This window comes from Anopheles stephensi, chromosome 2 (genome assembly GCF_013141755.1).
Source record: "Anopheles stephensi strain Indian chromosome 2, UCI_ANSTEP_V1.0, whole genome shotgun sequence".
NCBI classification, from domain to species: Eukaryota; Metazoa; Arthropoda; class Insecta; order Diptera; family Culicidae; genus Anopheles; species Anopheles stephensi.
In genome coordinates this window covers 39,220,304-39,238,807 of record NC_050202.1, presented here as the reverse complement: position 1 = coordinate 39,238,807, position 18,504 = coordinate 39,220,304, and the positions used below count along the sequence as shown (strand labels likewise).

The 18,504-nt window shown below is 45.2% G+C and overlaps 3 protein-coding genes across 8 annotated transcripts; 2 read left to right on the top strand and 1 right to left on the bottom strand.

Annotated features, from left to right (window-relative positions):
- Positions 1-156: 156 nt before the first annotated feature.
- On the bottom strand, positions 157-5,184 carry LOC118507806 (sodium-independent sulfate anion transporter-like). 5 transcript variants are annotated; one of them, XM_036046867.1, is made up of 6 exons: positions 5,026-5,167; positions 2,386-2,453; positions 2,202-2,274; positions 1,476-2,128; positions 658-1,413; positions 175-593 (listed from the first exon to the last, which is right to left on the bottom strand). In XM_036046867.1, exons 3-6 carry the CDS (start codon positions 2,260-2,262, stop codon positions 225-227), a joined length of 1,839 nt encoding a protein of 612 aa, XP_035902760.1. In that variant the 5' UTR covers positions 2,263-2,274; positions 2,386-2,453; positions 5,026-5,167; the 3' UTR covers positions 175-224. The 5 variants fall into 5 exon arrangements, with proteins under 5 accessions (XP_035902757.1, XP_035902762.1, XP_035902760.1 ...); XM_036046865.1 differs by lacking the exon at positions 5,026-5,167 and adding an exon at positions 2,699-2,934; XM_036046864.1 differs by having other exon boundaries at positions 157-593; positions 2,202-2,453; positions 5,026-5,184.
- On the top strand, positions 3,763-11,253 carry LOC118507804 (sodium-independent sulfate anion transporter-like). Of its 2 annotated transcripts, none has more exons than XM_036046863.1 (4): positions 3,763-4,013; positions 6,464-6,904; positions 6,988-7,338; positions 7,412-11,253. In XM_036046863.1, the coding sequence occupies exons 1-4, from the start codon at positions 3,962-3,964 to the stop codon at positions 8,371-8,373; spliced, it is 1,806 nt and encodes a 601-aa protein (XP_035902756.1). In that variant the 5' UTR covers positions 3,763-3,961; the 3' UTR covers positions 8,374-11,253. The 2 variants fall into 2 exon arrangements, with proteins under 2 accessions (XP_035902756.1, XP_035902755.1); XM_036046862.1 differs by lacking the exon at positions 3,763-4,013 and adding an exon at positions 5,490-6,247.
- LOC118507808 (sodium-independent sulfate anion transporter-like) lies at positions 8,851-11,253 on the top strand. The gene is made up of 2 exons (XM_036046871.1): positions 8,851-9,204; positions 9,278-11,253. The coding sequence occupies exons 1-2, from the start codon at positions 9,162-9,164 to the stop codon at positions 11,047-11,049; spliced, it is 1,815 nt and encodes a 604-aa protein (XP_035902764.1). The 5' UTR covers positions 8,851-9,161; the 3' UTR covers positions 11,050-11,253.
- Positions 11,254-18,504: the final 7,251 nt, after the last annotated feature.

Here is an 18,504-nt window from a genome sequence, read left to right as displayed (position 1 = left end):
GAGAGGTGTGAGTTTTTGAAAAGCCAACAACCAGCGAATCTGATTCGACCGTTTCGTGTGTGCGTTTCCTTCGAATGTATTTGCGTTTAAAAAATGTTTCTGCATGCGCAAACATACATATAAGCACGAGGCCGTTCCATACATGAAAACAATTGCTAGTGTGTAAGTGCGAACTTTATATGATGATAATTTCACCCCATTTATCGCTGTATTATAATTTACGACTAAACAATATTCACGTACGATTCGTTCGAATATCCTGGCTTCCAGTTCTCGATGACCATTTCCGCGGTCTCTTCATTCTTCAACAGCGGCATAAATTTGCGTTTTTTAAACCGATACAGAGCACTACGAACGTTCTTATCCCATCGCCAAAGCAGCACGTGTCGTTCTTGCTGTCTTATGTCGCTCACCGTGCTGGATAAATTCCGAACCACCGTACTATCCACAAACTTTACCCATTCGCCGTCGATAAGCACTACCTGTGGTAAGGTGCAGTTCACTAGCTTAAGTATCTTCTCGCGGAAGTATTCAGCTGACGAGAATGCTAGGTCACTATCGGGACGAACAATCAGTACCGTCATTTCGTTGATCTGTGGAAAGAAAAGCACGTTTTGTAATGGGAGGGAGCTGTAATGAATCGTTCCGTGCACTTACATTCATTACACGATGAGTAATGCGCGGACGAGATGCTAGGTACAGCGGAAAGCATAGATTTACAGCTATTCCGACTACGATACCAATTTCTAGTCCCAAAAATAGGCACGATACCACTGTGGCCAAAAACGGTACGATGTCGATTCGCTTTATGCGCCACATTTCCGCGACCGCCCTATACTCAATGATGAATATCATTGCTGCAATAATGACCGCAGCGAGCGTAGTTTTGGGAATGAAGTAGAAATAGTCCGTCAGTAGCCCGAGCGCCAGTAACACCAGTACGCCCGTAAACACTCCACCAAACGGTGTAACCACTCCGCTGCTGCTGTTGATCGCTGATCTGGCGAACGAAGCCGTGGTCGGTATTGAGGACACAAACGAACTGGCCACATTACAGCATCCAAGCGAAAGCATTTCTTGCGTCGCGTCCACTAGCCTTCCACGTGAGAACGCTTTGCCGATGGAAACGATCTCCAGGATCGATATCAGTGGCACGGAAATCACGGACGAACCAAGTGTGCGTATCATGTCGATAAAGTCGTAATGCTTCCCATTGTGGTCGGTTTCAAATGGAGGCAGCTCCAACGACGGTAATCCTGACGCTACCTTGCCGGTCAGCTTGAATGGGTAAACTTCTTGTGTACTGCAAATGTAAGCTATCAACCCTCCACTTAGCACGATCATAGCGTTTCTTAACAGGCAAAGATATTTCGTGAATACTTTCCATCTGCCGTGGCCGCGTCCTTTAACGAGCTGGAAGGAAGAGTTAATGGATATCAGTTTCAATGTCGGTTCTGCAATTGATAATGGCTTACCGTCAAAAGGATGAGCAGAGCAAGTGAGCTAAATCCTAACACCGAGTCCCACAGCCGAGTTTCGCCAATGTTTTCGTACAGGTTGACCCACGCATCCACAAAGCCGGAAGATTTTCCCGAAGAAGCTATGCCCATCAGTGATTTCAGCTGACTGCTGATGATGGTTATGGCAGCTGCAGTAATAAAACCCGTGATCACCGGCATTGATATGAATTGTACCACGAATCCAAAGTTGAAACATCCCAGCAGCAGCATGATACAGCCAGATAAGAAAGACAACAAAATGGCACCGGCGGGGCCCAGATCTAGCACCGGCTGCTGTACCATCAACGCTATAACGGCCGTCGGAGCAACGGTGATCTCTTTGACTGATCCGAGGAACCCGTACACAAACGATCCCATGAAGTTGGAATACAGCCCATACTGTGGTTCCAGATTCGCCACGGTGGCGTAAGCGATGCTTTGCGGTATAGAGGTAAGTCCAACCGTGATGCCAGCGATTGCATCCGACAGGAGACTGCTAAGCCGGTAAGTTGGCGCCCACTGTAGAACGGGCAACCGGCGAAGGGCGGTTTCTTTGGTCCAAAGATTAGCAAAGTGACGGCCGATCAGTTGTCGGAGGTTGGGAAAATCTTCCCGATGATCCAAGCTTTCTAAGAGTGGCGTTTGACAAACAAAATAGTATAAGCAATGTGTTTCTTCCCGTGTAACAAATATGATACGTACCCCGGCTCCTAGAGTCTGCTGGCGCATCGTCTTGTGCCGTGTCCATCACCTCTAAGTTCATTGCTCTTCAAATCTGGAATGAAGTGTGTGGTCGCTTTGTTGTAACAACTGCAAGAGACACCCAGAGTACGCCCGTCGGTTTTCGTTCATAATCGAGGTAGCCGCTGGTCGTAAACCATCGTACCGTCAATTGCTGTTTGCCATTCGGATTGGAGGGAAGAAGTGTGCCGAAACCGGTAAGCAATTTAACACCTAAATGCATCATAAAGATACTTGGTTAATAACTATGAACATGTCGACAATGATGAGGCAGCGTTGATTGTGTGTATGGGGTTGTAAAAAGTGTCCAGTTTGGATGACGGTATCTGCGTGCCGACGATAAGCTCTGCCATTGGTAGCAAAAGCAGTGTGATTATCACTAACTAGGTCATTTCAACGGACAAGGGTTATGCATCACAAACTGCTGCTAAACGCGTGCCATACGGTGGCCAACGTACCAACGTGCACTAATCATGCGTAAAAGATTTTACAGGTGCTCTCGATGAAGCTCTCGCCATGTTCAGGTTCAACAATATTTACAGCACTGCATGTCCACATCGTAAGCTGGTCGAAAGTCCCGGAAACGTTTATACAGTGGAGATTTCCGGGGGAAAACGATAACAATCGTTTCCCAAAACAAAACAAACAATTTGTTCGGGATGTTGGTTTGCTTAGCTGTCAAAATCAGCTGACATTGCACCCCAAGGTGTATGTAGTTCCATATACCTTGCATTGCACACTCAGCGCGAAAGAAGGCAAAAACAGACTTTCGAAAAATGCACAGCGGTCGGTGCGATTACATTTTGACCGATCAGAAATATTTCGTGCTTTCGCTCTTGATTTTCAAACACAGTAAATCTGCATTGGTTCACATGCTTGACGAAAAGAAAAGGAGACGCCGGATAGGATGATTCTTACTACAAACATAAGGGAATATTTTTGTTAACGTTGCAGCATTAACACTCAAATTTAAACAACTTAAGGATTAGGATAGAATGATAGCACCACAGTTTGATAATATTCTACTGTTTGATTAGGGATGGCTTAGAAATTGTGTAAAACGGTTTTGGTGTCGCCGTTTTTTAGCAGCACCATTTGCTACCGGTTAGCGGGAACGGTGCCGAATCCCGTCAGGATTAATTATCCAGCTACGAATAACGTAACTGAAGGAAGTCAAACACGGAGGGCCAACACATCTCAAAGATATAAGGTATCCAACGTTTGGATTTTAAATCCGGTTTGTAGGGACCGGCTTGCATGTTGAGCTTGTTAAGTTGGAAGTTTAATTAAAAATCAGTTGAACAAAACCCAAAACCTCCTCCATTCTCTCCCCTTTTCCATACAATATAACTGGAAGATTTGTTGATGTTTAGAATACGGATATAATCTTGCCCGTTTCATTTTTAACCTTCCGATGTGTTTGTTCTACTATCATCGTGTGGTCAAGCGTACTGTCGCGAAGCAAATTTTAATGTGATATCACCGATGATAAGGGCACGAAGTCGTCTTTAGATTATAAGTATCGCAACACGGCATGCAGTCGAAACATTTTATCGCCAGTTAGCCACCATACTGCTGGCAGCGAATAGTTCCTACGGGCGCGTCTTCTCGAAACACACCGGTGACGGTAGCGACGTTTTTACCTACTTCAAGTGGTCACTGGTTCGAAGTGTTTTCGTGTGCAAGTGGCATCATTTCGTGAAAGTGTAAAGTACAGTGTGATGGCAGACGAAAAGGAAAAACCGTTATTGAAACCAATACCCAACGCACGAGGTTAGTAGTATCATCGAATTTTGCACGGAAACACACACATTAATGATCATTTCTGCTGTGATACAGAAGTGGTTCAAATTGTGTGCTGGATGCTGAGAATAGTTGAGCAACGAATAGTGAGACAGTTCCTGTTGTGGATTGTATTCGTACTCCTCAAAAATAGGCGACGAAAACATGATCTTTTTGCTAGTGGAGCTTCACTTGACAGCGATACACTGGGGCCATTAAATGCGGGTAACCCCCATAATATATGATCATCAGCAGACATCACAACAACAGCGGATCAAATGTCGATAGCACTAGCACATCCGTTTGTTAAATGATTACCTAGCTTTTTGTCGCCAGTCATATTTTATGTAATAATTCCGTTGATCTTTGTTACCGGGGAACATCAATTGTTCGTCAGGTTAGTTGTGTAAATTGTGAGAACCTAACAAGGCTTGATAAGGGCTTGTGATCTTACAGCTACAATATATATATACAATATATATATATTACGCAGACTCATGCTCATTAGAGTTATGTGCAACCTAAAGCTGGCCTTAGTGATGAATCCTTGACTGTATAACAATTGGTGGTCGAGAATAGTACAGATAAAAGAAACACCAAAGACGGTTTTGGTCTATTAATACGTGCGCGTAGGTTATTTTTGACCGAAACGGCCGACAGTTTTTATCTACGTTGATATAGTGATAAATATTTTTAGCACCTTGCTGCCAGCTAGCTAGCCGCCGCCGTCTGGAGCGTATCGTTTTGTTTTCTTTTATAATTGTTAAACGAGGCGCCATGGTCAGTTACAGCTTCCACAAACAAATATCGTCCCACCTTTAATTGCACCTTTAGCGCCAGTGAGCAAAGAATGATTCTTTGGCTCGCTCTTCATCATTTTCATTCATTTTTCTTCACTCTTCATGCGCAAAGTTTATTTTTTATTTTTAAACCCATCCATCCCCACCGACCTCCCCATGGCATTGAAATATATTATTGTTATCATTTAATTGGGCCCACTTACTGTGAGGAAGCAATCACTGATCGTTAAGGATTAGCCTGTCTTCGTATGCTTCGTATCACTCGGAAGGCCTTTTAACACTCTTTTAATAACTAAACAAATCAACTCGTTTGGTAGGAAACACAATATTTGCTAAACTGATCGGTTGCGCTCGACAGACTGAAAGACTGATGCTATGTAGAAAACCGGTGCAACGATCGCTTTTCGTTGACAGCGAGATGTCGTGGAATTCCCAATCGTCACGTTACGTTAGAAGAATCCTGTACAAACGCAAATAACAGTGATGCGATCGTTACTCGTAAATTGTATTGATAGTTGTGGGTTTATGATGCTCCGGGCACAGCGCAACGTAGCACTTTACTAAACAAATCGTTTGCCCAAACAAAACACCATTGATTCATTAGCATTCCGTATCACCGGCGAGGAGCTGTACAACAATAAGTGAATCTACAGACAAACCCAAAAGTATGTAGCCCTACTGCCAGAAGAATCTATCGGTACATACCGGCTGGCTCGTGTGTGTCGATTGCTATTGTAATCTGGGCTCGTATGCCCGTACAGAAAATCTTCCTGGGAATAGTATTCCGAATACGAGCAAGTAGTGCAAATGTAAATTTAAACATGCAATACTCGTCAAGCTCGTCCCCCCACTCTCCATGTCGATCAGTTTGCAGAAGTGTCTGATGGCGCTTACGCTTCCTCCCATTCCGGGGGGATGGCTGACGGCAGCTCATATAACGAAGCTGCCGATCACAGTAAACCCGTCGTTCAGTAACGTGCGGTTCAGTTTATCAGACGGCTTGGGCTCGTGAGCCGCCTAGAACAGATGGGGGGATTTTTTATTTTGTAAATTGCAAATGACCAGTGTTATAGGGTCGTTTCGGTGAAGCTCTCATTCCTTCGAGTGTTGTGTTATTTGCGTTTGGGAAAGTTAGGCCGAATCACGTGATCTAGCATCGTGACGCTCGACCACTGTTGTGACGCTCTGTTTTGCTGTATGAATTATAAAAAAAAACATCACTGTAAACTATTGAACTGATACAAAACGTTGTAAAATATAGTAAACGGGCCAGTGAATTACGATAGGCGTACGCGTTCACGCGTTTGTGTATGTGATTAGAAACCAGCGGGAGTGAGATGTTTGACAGCGAGCTGAGCCACAAAACGGAAGCGAGTTGCATGACGATATCGGAACTGATAGAACACAAACAAAAGCAACGCAATGGTACGTGTTTTAGCCGTACGGTGCTCACGAACGTGAGGTGCATTGGAATCGAATCGTGCGGCGGGTTAAAGACTGTTGCTCAGCAGCAGAATTCACACGGTTCAATGAGCGATATTGGCATTGATAAGGGCCGCTGGACTATGCTTTGTTTCATTTTCATTGGGAAGTTAGTGCGCTGATGGTTTACTTACTTTACTGCTTGTGCTTTCTCACCAGACAATGTGACCGATGGGGAAGACGACTGCAGGGAAAAGTTTCCCTCGGTCGGCCCAATGCTGACATCGAAGCTGGAAGGCTTTTGCGACCGAAAGTTTCTACTGAAACGACTACCGATACTGCAGTGGTTGCCCGAGTATGAAGTCAACTATCTTGTGGAGGACATCGTGGCAGGACTTTCCGTGGGCTTAACCGTGATACCGCAAGGAATTGCCTTCGCCGTGATGGCAAACCTGGAACCGCAGTACGGGCTGTATTCGGCGTTTATGGGCTGCTTCGTGTACTGTGTGTTTGGCAGCTGTAAGGATCTTACCATTGGTCCGACGGCCATCATGGCACTGATGGTGCAGGTGTATGTCGGCAGTCTTGGAGCTGACTTTGCCATTTTGCTGACATTCTTGACCGGTTGTATTATCCTGATGTTTGGCCTGCTGAACTTAGGTAAGAGTTAGAGCGGTACAGATGCTGCTGATCCTGATTCTGCAGAACTCCTCATTGATTCCCTTGATCGATTTCGTACGCAGGATTTTTGGTGCAGTTCATATCGATGCCTGTCACTGCCGGTTTCACGTCTGCCGCCGCCATTACGATTGCAAGCGGACAGGTAAAATCGCTGCTGGGACTGCCAGGACGCTCGAACGAATTTGTCGACTCGTGGGTCAACGTGTACCGACACATCGGCGAAACGAAGGTGTGGGATGCTGCACTGGGAGTGGTAACGATATGTGTGCTCTTAGTGCTGCGAAGCTTGCGAGGCAAGTGGTCCGGGGTAGGTAAGTATCTTGCCCTCTCGCGAAATGCGGTCGTCGTCATTGGAGGTGCCGCATTGGCATATTACTTTTCCACCGTGGGAAGCGCACCTTTCTCCTTGACCGGTAAGCATCGGACGCTGTACGGGGCGCAACGAAAAAAAGTTCAGCAAGACGCCGTTCATTCGGTTCGTTTCAGGTGCGGTAACGCCGGGTCTACCACCAGTAGGACTACCCCCGTTCACGACGGTACTGCAGAACCAAACGCTCACATTCAGTGAAATGACATTCAAGCTCGGCTCATCGATCATAGCGCTTCCGCTGATCGCAATCCTGGAGACGATCGCCATCGTAAAAGCTTTCTCCAAGGGTAAATCCATCGATGCAACACAGGAATTGGTCGCTCTCGGTATGTGCAACATTTTCGGCTCGTTCGTATCGTCCATGCCGATTACGGGCTCGTTCACCAGGACGGCGGTGAACAATAACAGCGGTGTAAGGACACCGCTCGGTGGCCTAGCGACCGGCATACTGGTGTTGCTATCCCTAGGACTTTTTACCGACACGTTCTACTTCATACCAAAGTCCGTGCTAGCCGCTGTAATGATAGCAGCAATGTTTTTCATGATCGAGTTTCACGCCGCCGTAGAAATTTGGCGCACGAAGAAGGTTGACATCATACCGTTCGTTGTGACGCTGGTGTCGTGTCTGCTGCTGGGGTTGGAGTACGGAATGCTGATCGGTATCGCGCTGAACGTCTGCTTCGTGCTGTACATGACGTCACGGCCCAGGATTGATCAGGCGCTGCTTCGCACGCGATCCGGCGTTGAGGCCATGGTCGTGAAACCGGATCAGAGCCTTATCTACTCGTCCATCGAGTACCTGAAGCATGAGGTAGTGAACATTACGGATAAGACTCAAGTGGCCACCGTGATAATCGATGGTAGCAATGTCAGCTACGTCGATTCCACGGCCGCCAAAATCTTTTCAACCCTCGTCGAAGAGTTGGCCCTCCGAGGGTGTACGGTACTGCTGTGGAACTGGAATCGGTCTGTTAAGTGCACCATGATACGGTTGAACAGGGAGCAATTTTACCCACTGTTTAAGCATGGCGGTCTGGAGCGGCTAGACAAGGAGGTATGTAGTGAAAGTGTACCGTAGTCGTCTACAGGTAGCCAGCTAGTTTGTAAGGACATACCCAAAGATGTAGATAGACGATTAGAGCGCACTGATGCACTTGCCTATGGCAAACACGAATAAAACTGTAGACTGTTGATTGATTTTGTACCCTATCCTTCAGCTGTAACACACAGGGGAAGAACTTCATTGCAAGTGATGATACTCTTTTGAAAATAGATTAAAGCTTATCGGTTACCAAAACGAATGCTCCGGAGAGATATCTTCAGATCGCCTATACTTAAACTATAGTAGACAACTGGGTTAATCGCCATGATGGCCATTGAACAGATGTCCTTCTTAAGTATGTCATTGGTCCTGCAATAAAAATGATAAGCTTCTGTGTGGTTCTGGTTCGTGAGCGATCGTTGTGATTCTCAGCGCAAACATTGCAGGCGAATTATCGGCTTAAAACCGCAGATAAACCGTACTTATAAACGGAGCCCCGGTTAAAACGGTTCAATAAAAGTCAGTGCTGAGTCGAGGAGTATTGCACTATTATTTCGTTCCAACCGTCGCAAACACGGTAGGCGGTGTTTGCCGTTTTCTACCGGGTTTGAAAGGAAGACGCAAAAAATTGAAATTGTACAACAACAGTACGGTGCCAAATTGTGTAAATAGTGCCGTAAACACATAGAACTCGGTTTGCTTGGTGTGAATCTTAAATTAGTGAAGTGGAATGATTTAATGGTGAATTGAACGAAGGTCTAAATGTAGAAGGTAATAAAGCTCGCTTTTAGTAACAAAAGATAAACGAAGTTCTCCAGCTAGAAATGCAATCAACGCTCAATATGCCCCAGGATAGCAAATCAAACGGTATGCCAAGCGTGGACATGGTCTTCTCATTGCAATATGAAAAATTGATGATTCTGTGTTAATAATTTTACAGATGACGATATAAGTGAAAGTTTTCCGCATCTCGGCCAACTGCTGTCAACCTGTAGTCATGGATTTTTCACCCGTAAGCAATTGTTCAAGCGGTTACCCGTACTCCAATGGCTACCGGCGTACAAGTTGGAGTATCTCGTGGATGATATTGTGGCCGGACTTTCAGTCGCATTGACGGTTATACCTCAAGGTATTGCTTATGCCGCTATTGCAAACCTAGATCCCCAGTACGGGCTGTATTCGTCGTTTATGGGATGCTTCGTGTACTTCATTCTGGGCAGCTGTAAAGATGTGACCATTGGGCCAACGGCAATAATGGCTCTCATGGTTCAAGCTCACGTAGGAAACACGGGAGTGGAGTTTGCCATACTGTCCGCGTTCGTCACCGGCTGCATGATTCTTCTGCTCGGCGTACTTAACATCGGATTCCTCGTACAGTTCATATCGTTTCCAGTGACGGCTGGATTCACGTCTGCCGCGGCAATAACGATCGCAAGCGGGCAGATGAAATCTCTGCTTGGCATTCCGGGCCAATCGAACGAATTTTTAGACTCCTGGATCAATGTGTTCGAGCACTGGCGCGATATCCGACTGTGGGACTGTGTGCTGGGCGTGTCCACCATCGTCGTTCTTCTAATCCTGATGCAAATGAAGAACATCAAAGGCAGCAACTGCTGGCGCATCGTTGGGAGGTACATCACCCTCTCCAGGAATGCAATAGCTGTGATAAGTGGATCGCTGTTGGCTTACGTTCTGAGCGATGTAGGCAATGTGCAACCGTTTCTACTCACTGGAAACGTGACTCCGGGATTGCCACCCTTCCAACCACCACCGTTCACCACAACTCTGCACGGCCGAGCGTACAGTTTTTCGGAAATGATTGCTGAACTCGGCTCATCCCTCATAACGCTGCCACTAATCGCCGTGCTGGAATCGATCGCTATCGCGAAAGCGTTTTCGAAGGGCAAAGCTATCGACGCAACGCAAGAAATGATTGCTCTCGGCATCAGCAACATTCTCGGTTCTTTTGTGTCGTCCATGCCGGTAACAGGATCGTTCACACGCTCGGCGGTGAACAATAACAGTGGCGTTCGGACACAGCTCGGTGGCATAACGACGGGTGTGGTAGTCCTGCTGGCCCTTGGATTGCTCACCGAATCGTTCTACTACATCCCGAAATCGACCCTAGCAGGAGTGATCATAGCGGCCATGCTTTTCATGGTGGAATTTCATGCCGCAGCCGAAATTTGGCGCACGAAACGGGTGGACATTATTCCCATGATAAGTACGCTGATCGCTTGCCTACTGCTCGGCCTGGAGTATGGTATGCTGGTCGGCATTGGAATTAACATATGTTTTGTGCTGTATCAAATATCGCGCCCGATTGTCATTCCCCTTCATTTGACAATCGAAGGAAAGGACGTTCTAATTCTTCAAGTCGACCAAGGTTTAGTGTATTCGGCGGCCGAATATTTAAAACACTTCGTGCTCAAGCAAGCGACCAAACAGGCCGATGCGATTATCGTTCTGGATGGATCGCACATAAGTTCGGTTGATACTACGGTAGCTAAGGTACTGGTCAATATGGTGCAGGATATGCGAGATACTGACCGCAGGATAGTGTTTTGGAAATGGAACCGGTCAGCGCAATGCACACTGCTCAGAATGGAGAGAGAGTTGTTTCAGAACTTGTTTCGAAACGAAGATAAACTAGATGCAATCATCAAGGAAGGTTTTACACATCAGCCAATCACCGTTAAAGTTGATGTGTAGGAAGATCAAAGCTTACCGAAAGTGATGATAATTTAGTTAACGAAATTATGGTATTCAAATTGTGACCTTCACAGCTCGTCATTTTGAAGCCTGAAATAATCCATATTTATTTTTTTTGTTGTTGTTCAAAATTCAACTGGATTAATTTTGTCCAAGTTAAGCAATATAAAAACGTGATTTTCTGGCCATGTAAAGGCTCGCATTGATCCACTGTGATATTTTGTAAATGAGAATCTAGCGCTCTCTTTCTAGTGGCAAAACACGTACAGGCAATGAGTATGAAAGAGAAAACACTATACAACATGCGAAAGAGAGAGAACGTACAGGAAAGAAAACGGAACCATCGCCTACTATTCTCAAGGGTGTCGAACATGCTGTAATATACAAAAAGGAGTTCTTGGTTAGAACGATATTACAAAAAAAAAATGTAGAAATGTTTTAACCGATCGCAGCATAACATAACTTATCATCGATGAAAGATGCGGCTTGGCTTTTGGCGTAGAAACAGTTTCTTCTTCTTCTTCTTCTTTGGCCTAATGACCTCTTAGGTCATGCCTGCAATTTCTGGCTTACTAGACTTAATGGATACCACGTAGTTGGATAGTTAGTCCTCACTGCGGAGAAACGATCTGGATGGGAGTCGAACCCCGGTCCTGCCGCATGAAGACCGGCACCGTTGTCGCCGCACCACCGGGTCGCTCCAGAAACAGTTTTAGGATAAGCTAAATTAGCAAAATATGTTAAAAAATCTTACTAATGCAATGTTGTCGTTGATTTAATCATTGCTTTAATTTTCTCGCTGGTCCGGTCCGCAATGCTTTGGAAACCGGCATTGAATTTCGTACCTCAACCGGATGGAACTGGAGCGCCGTCATAGTCACATTTGCCGGAAGGCCTTCACGACGCAGCATGATGTGCGCGCGCGAGGTCGTAAAAATTGTGATATTTCAATAATATTGTTCGCCTGGGTAATAAACTATGTGAAACAACAATAAACCCCGCGACGCACCCGCGGTCGCAGCATTCCACGATCGGCATGATCGAGAGATCGAGGAAGCTCGAAAGCAATGGAGCCGAAGGGCCCATACGGCATACGGAACCGCATCCTATACGATAGTGTGGGCGAGGTGAAGCGACGGTCGAGCAGCGATAGCACCGATTATCACGACGATGATGGTGGTGGTGGTGAAGGTGGCGACGGGGATCTTGCCGAGGTGTGTGAAAGTATCAATGTGTGTAAGTGAGTGGAAGAATTTGGCTTCGAAAAGTGAACGAGAAACTGGCGTCCTGATAGGCGTCCAGTGGCGTAGACTTTTCGATTAACATGTTTATAGAGTACGTCATAAAATGGATCATAGCTTTGTGTCTTTCTAAACTCACACAATGGCGGCCAGGCCAGCCTAGGTGCCGCTGCTGTCGAGACGAAGGATGTGTATGGAAGCCGAGCAAACCGCAGAAGAGCGAAAGAACACGACATCGGAAGAAACGGACACTCGAAGTCGCATGGCCGATTATTGTTCGCAGGTCTGTTCGCATATGGCCGTAGGCCTTGCTAAACGTCTGTTAGTGGCGAGTGGTGCAAAAAGTAAATAAAACAGAAGCAGACATAAAGACACACACACACAGGGTGGTGTACAATTTCATATTCGACCAACAAACACAAAAAAAAAAACAGTGACCAACCGATTGCAATCACCATCACGCATTTTATCACCGCTTGATCAGGGTTTATACAACGTTCGCGCCTCGAGGTGTTCCTAGATGTTTTGGGGAATATGGTGCAAAATTATTTAGCGAACAAAATATTCAATTCGTGGTGAGGAACCGAACAAAACGAATTGTGCTACTGATTTATGAGTTCCAGCGCAGTTAAACTATACCACGACCAGGTCAGCGTGATACGCAAGTAATTGTGTGGGAAGCCATACTTGAGGAAAAGTTTTGCTATTGTTCCACAGCTACTCTGCAACACCAACTATTGTTTTGCTGAAGATAAACCTCCAAACACAAGTAGAATGAAACGGCAACACGTTCCCAGAGAACAATCATCCGATGGTCAAATATTGTATCGCGCTTGGTTAATATGATTGATTCACCTCTCTTTAATCGATCCTCGCATCGAAAGATTTACCATTATGTACGGTACAGCTGGTAGAGACGGTGGTAAAGCCGGTGCGACTAATTTCTCAATTTTAATTTAATAACTTAATAATCCACAACTTGCCATGACGCTCCGCGCGATCCAGCTTCTTGGGAGCCCGAGACCAATGTTTGGCGCGCTCTGTGTAGAGTAGTAAAGGTTGCCCCCGCTAAAGGGAACGGTAGCGCGCGGCGCGAAGTAAAAGGAAATTCGAGGCGATTATGATGTTGATTCTCGTAGGGCGGCCACGGCCCTCTCCAGAAGAATTGGTGCTAGCCAGCACTGGAATTGGGGGGTTTCGCCAAGAAAGAAAGGAAAACTCCGGACAACCCTATAAAACCCCTTTGGAGAAGAGGGAGACTTGAGCCTCTCCGAAGCCATTTTCAGCCATCTGCAAAAGCATCCAGAGAGCTCAGCTGCCCGTTCGCTCGTTCGTTCGCTCGGGGGCAGCAGTATTGAAAATTAGATTCTGTTTTTATCTTCATCATCGAGAGCCTTCGGAGTTCGGGTCCAACACATAAAGGAAGTTTCGATTCATATGACTCGCAACCTTTCTTTTTAGCTGCGTGATGAATACCTCAACCTGTCCTGGGAAGGCGGCGCGCGCATCGTTCGGGCGTGTTTGGGTCTGGATCGAATTGAATTGATTATTTCCCGATGAGTCGATGATGGGAGGGAGAATGAGAACTGTTATTAACCGGCGTGTTTTTTTCCCTGCTGTTGTTATTGTTTTGTTTGCCGTTAGTGTTTTGCTGTGGCATGGCTTTGTTGCTTGTATTGTTTCTTCGAGCTATGCTTCTTCGTACCTGAGACGTACTTCTGGTGAGGGAAAATGTCTCGCATCCCTTCGGGCGTTTTGGTTCGAACATAGATGATCGCAGATGATCATCGTCGGACTACGATAGCCCGCGTGTGTATAACATTGTAGTTGAACGCACACTGACTAGCTTAGTAACAAATGAACACACACACATGGGTTTAGTCATATCGATTCCTGATTGATCCGAAAAAACCTGAAAAAAACGAGCATTTACTTAGTAGAATGAAACACTTTCTAGGCAAATTATGATTCAATGTTTAAGCCTTCACAACTGTTGGTACTATCCGTCAATGGTACTTATCGACCACCTAAAAGGTCCAACCGTCGTAGATGACGATCTTTCACTCTCCGTAGACTCGCTTCAATGGGCGAGTGGTCTGCTCTCCTGTTCACTATCGGTAGCCCTTGCTGCTATCTACTTCACCGGGCAAACGAGTGGAAACTTCGCGTCGCTTTGAAATTTAACAAATCGTTTAATTTATGCTGAGACATGCTTCAAAATATTTCCCCACCCCATTTTATGCGCACGATTGAAAGGTGTGGAGGTTGCCCGTTGGGAAATGCTAGCTCAATCATCGGCTACGATCCCGGGAGAGCGAGCCGCTGAGGTAGAGACAGACAGAGCGAGAAACGCTACGAGATTTGTGAAAAATGACTTAATTTGTACCGCTAACTTGAGAGCCACTCGACCCAAGCAAAGATTGCGCGTGTATGTGTGTATCTGCATTTTCAATTATCCATCAGCGCGAATGGTACACACGGGACGACGACGGGCCCATGAATCAATCCCCAATCACACGTATGCGCGCGTCGTTCTTCTCTACGTTCATTTTGGTGGTGATGTTTTGTCTATCGATTAGTTTGAAGATAGCCTCAGCAAATGTTTCAATCAATCCCGTTCCGATATATGGCAACTTGCATGGAGGTGTGTTGAGCCTCTGCCGTTGTTGACGATCGGCGATCGTTTCGACGGGGATAGCATTCGTGGTCGTTGTTCACAATGAATAATATCATTGATCATTCTCTTGCTTTTTGTTTTCGTCATTCTTTTTACGAAACTCTTTTTCACCGGTTGTCTTGAAGAATTAACCGCTCGCGAGATTCAAATAGTTACGGTTCGGTCTTGGGCGGATTTTGGGCGGGTACTATTGCACGAAAGGAGACAGTTTTTATTTGTTTGCGTTGCTTTGGTCGCTTTGTTTTGTTTTGCCTACTTTTCTTTTTTTGTTTCTTGTCCACAAACTCACAGCCCGGGAGGGATACAGGTTCTCCTTTGCTTTCCCACTTGCGTCGTTCAACAAGAACGCATTCAAGAGGAGGAAAGTAATCGTTTCTCTAATTATCGCCGGGGTCCCGGGTGAAGAATTTTTCCCTGGTATTGGACGAGGAGCATCATCATCACCATCATCATCAAAGTCAGAACGGATGTGACGTGTAGGCACTACGACGAGGTTCGGACCCCACCATCCCAAGGTACTTGTGTGTAAGTACTTATGAGATGTAGTTGACGAACACAACAGCATCGCGTTAGATTCATTCCTCTCGCGATCGTTGGTTTTTGAAGCAGCAGCAGCAGCAGCAGCAGCAACAATCTTCAAGATTTATGACAATCTTTCCGAGACGTGGTGCTTCTTCGACTGGCTGACTGGCTGGCTTGCTGGTCAGCCTGCACAGGTACTCATCTGGCGAGCAGTGCTGATGTTCGATCGCGCGCGTCGTTTTGTATCTTCGCCAACAAAACATTCTACACGTATTATGCCAGCGTTTCTAGTTGAAGCTACGGTTTCAGTGCGACCGTTGAGTTTCTTTTGTTACACTTCCTCACACGCATGCGTATAGAGCCATCGTTTATCGAAGTTTACAAAGGATTTTTTTGTTTTTCCATCCCTCGATTGAGGCTCGAGTTGCTTCAAATGGACTGTTGAAGTTTGTCAGCACTTGCCTTCGTTTGGGTTGTGTTTTTTTTGCCCACCCTAGGGTGAAGAGGGTAATTTTTGGACGCCTTGTTTTGATTTTATGATCCTTGCGTTTATAAATACACACATACACACGCGGAGACAGTTAACGTTAACGTCAAACTAAATTATATCGTTGTCATACATATGGTGCGAATAGCATAAGGATAATGTGATGTGCGCTCGGATAGATTTGTCGGATAGACACTCCCGGCCGGGACGGCCTCTACACTTCTCTTCTGGCGAGTGTATTTCGCTGTGTGTTCGAGGTCGGGCACGAATGACCAGCGAAAACCAGGCCGGTTGAAGATGCTTTACAGGTCAATTCTCGGTTCGGGGCCCGGAGTGGTTTCGTAAGGGGTCACTCAAGTGCTATCCTCACTTATGGCCTCTTGAAAAAATCTTCGAAGGCGAGAACTGTATATTTATGTAAAAAAAGTTATGATAATTACGACCAGCGAATAAGAGACGGGGTTTCTAAAGTTCTATGGGTTGTTGTTGTTATATTTTCCTTTACGCTTTTTTGCCTTCCTCTCTGGTTCTTTGAACATGACAGCGCCTTTTATGGAACTTAGTTGGGAAATCTTTGACCGTTTACTAACTATCCAACTAAATGAAACATTTAAAAAAGAGTTTTATAACATTGACAGTTGTGGACATTATATATATGAAAAGGTGATCCCATCTTCTAATTTGACTGCGTGGCATAAAAAGAGGCCTTTAATTAACAATTCTAGGACGAAGTACAGTAAGTGACTTTTGTCCAATAAACATATCAAACCAAAAACTCCAGATGAAAGTAGTTCAGATGAATACAGATTTGTAGCTTTTCCCAACACCTTTCTCGTTTTAATAGTGGACCCCAACGTGCGGCATGATTAAGACCGTTAGTGTTGTGTGGCTGTTCATGACCCATCGGATCTCGATGGTCCCGATCAGTTTGCCTATTTATTCTGCCCCGTTTTTGTGACCATAAAATATCCTCTTTATTCCCCACGGTTCCCTAGGTTTTCTGTTCTATAACGCGGTCGGATTTTGTCATAAAAAATGCACGTTCCCCATGAATATTTATGCTTTTACTCACACTCACCCCGAACCCGGATACCCGAAGAGACATTAGACAAACGAACTATTCAAAGGCTTGGACCGTCCTGTCCTGTCTTGTGCTGCACCACAGTCTCTGGTGGTGGTGGTTGAAGGTGATGATTAACCAGATTAATTTTTCAAAATGACAGTCCCAAACCACGAAGCGGTGTCGATAATCGATGGGAACCGAAAGGATGAACGCTTAACTAGACACAAACGGAATTCATCCAATTGGTTGGTTGGTTGACGGCCGCCGAAGCGATCGAGCGAGAAAACACCACCACCACCGGGTGATAGGTTGGGGTTACCTTCGCATTCGATCATAACGAACCAGCTGAATATGGTCGCCGCTTTGCGATGATTTCCGCTATACTGTAGAGATCCTCTTTTTCCAATGCCACAGTTATTAACACTTTTACTACCTGAGACTTCTTCCCATCGTAGCTGGGATCAATTAAAAAGAGAGACAATTTTTCAACGATTAGTGGTGCCATTTTACTAGTTTGATGTTGAATGCCGTTTTATGGCTTGCTCATAGCTTTTCATAATTAATGGATACTTATATAAACTCTCGTTGGTTGTACATATAAAAAAAAAAATTTCGTTAGGCTTTACGAAAGTTTTTATTAAATCTTCCGAACATAAATTCTTGGTGGTTATAATTTATAATAACGATTTTAGTCTGAAACGGAATTCGCAGCACTCTACCTTACCCTTTCATAATTTTAAAAATCATGATACTGTAGATTGAAAACATACTTTTTAAATTCATTAATCAAGAAGAAGATCCATATCAAATAAGTTAAGGATGGCTAGTACAATCGTTCACTAAGAAATGGGTTTCAAAAAACATTATGTTGATATATTTACAAAATCTTCTTCTTTCTTGGCCTAACGACCTAGGTCATGCCTGCAATTTCTAGCTAACAAGACTTCTTGATACCGTATAGTTGGATAGTCAGTTCTCACTATGGGAGAACGACCCACTTCAGATTTGAACTCCGGTCCTGCCGAGTGAAGACCGGCGCCGCTGTCGCATCTACCACCGGGTCGCCCCAATATTTTTTAAATGTTGTCATTTAATTTTTGTCATTGGAATAATTTTCTAAGTCTTTTTTTCATAACTCAAAGCACAGCTTTGTTGAACTCTTTCTAAAAATTCGAAGTTATATTGTGATTTGCCTGCATTTTTTATGTTCGATAATCCTTTGCCGAATATTATAAAAAAAGAAAAACAACATCGTGGAAGCAAAAACCACAAGCATCCAACCACATCTTAACCAGCCAAAAAGGCTTGTCCGAATTGAGTAGTACTAAAATGCGTTAACACTACACGCTGCAACTGTTCACACGAAACCGGGGTGATGACAGTTTTATCGAACAACATTCATCGCCGTATAGTGTTCTCGCGCGTAGCCGGTTGCGTTTGCTTTGGGTGGTCGCGCTCTTGAGAG

What these genes read in the sequence shown, in the direction of transcription:
- LOC118507808 (XM_036046871.1), top strand. Translation starts at nt 9,162, where the DNA reads ATGCAATCAACGCTCAATATGCCCCAGGATAGCAAATCAAACG. An exon ending in CCAGGATAGCAAATCAAACG is followed by an intron (nt 9,205 to 9,277) that starts GTATGCCAAGCG and finishes ATAATTTTACAG; the next exon opens with ATGACGATATAAGTGAAAGT.
- LOC118507804 (XM_036046862.1), top strand. Translation starts at nt 6,160, where the DNA reads ATGTTTGACAGCGAGCTGAGCCACAAAACGGAAGCGAGTTGCATGACG. An exon ending in CAAACAAAAGCAACGCAATG is followed by an intron (nt 6,248 to 6,463) that starts GTACGTGTTTTA and finishes CTTTCTCACCAG; the next exon opens with ACAATGTGACCGATGGGGAA. An exon ending in CGCACCTTTCTCCTTGACCG is followed by an intron (nt 7,339 to 7,411) that starts GTAAGCATCGGA and finishes GGTTCGTTTCAG; the next exon opens with GTGCGGTAACGCCGGGTCTA.
- LOC118507806 (XM_036046864.1), bottom strand. Translation starts at nt 2,262, where the DNA reads ATGAACTTAGAGGTGATGGACACGGCACAAGACGATGCGCCAGCAGAC. An exon ending in AGCAGACTCTAGGAGCCGGG is followed by an intron (nt 2,129 to 2,201) that starts GTACGTATCATA and finishes CGCCACTCTTAG; the next exon opens with AAAGCTTGGATCATCGGGAA. An exon ending in TTACTCATCGTGTAATGAAT is followed by an intron (nt 594 to 657) that starts GTAAGTGCACGG and finishes TTCTTTCCACAG; the next exon opens with ATCAACGAAATGACGGTACT.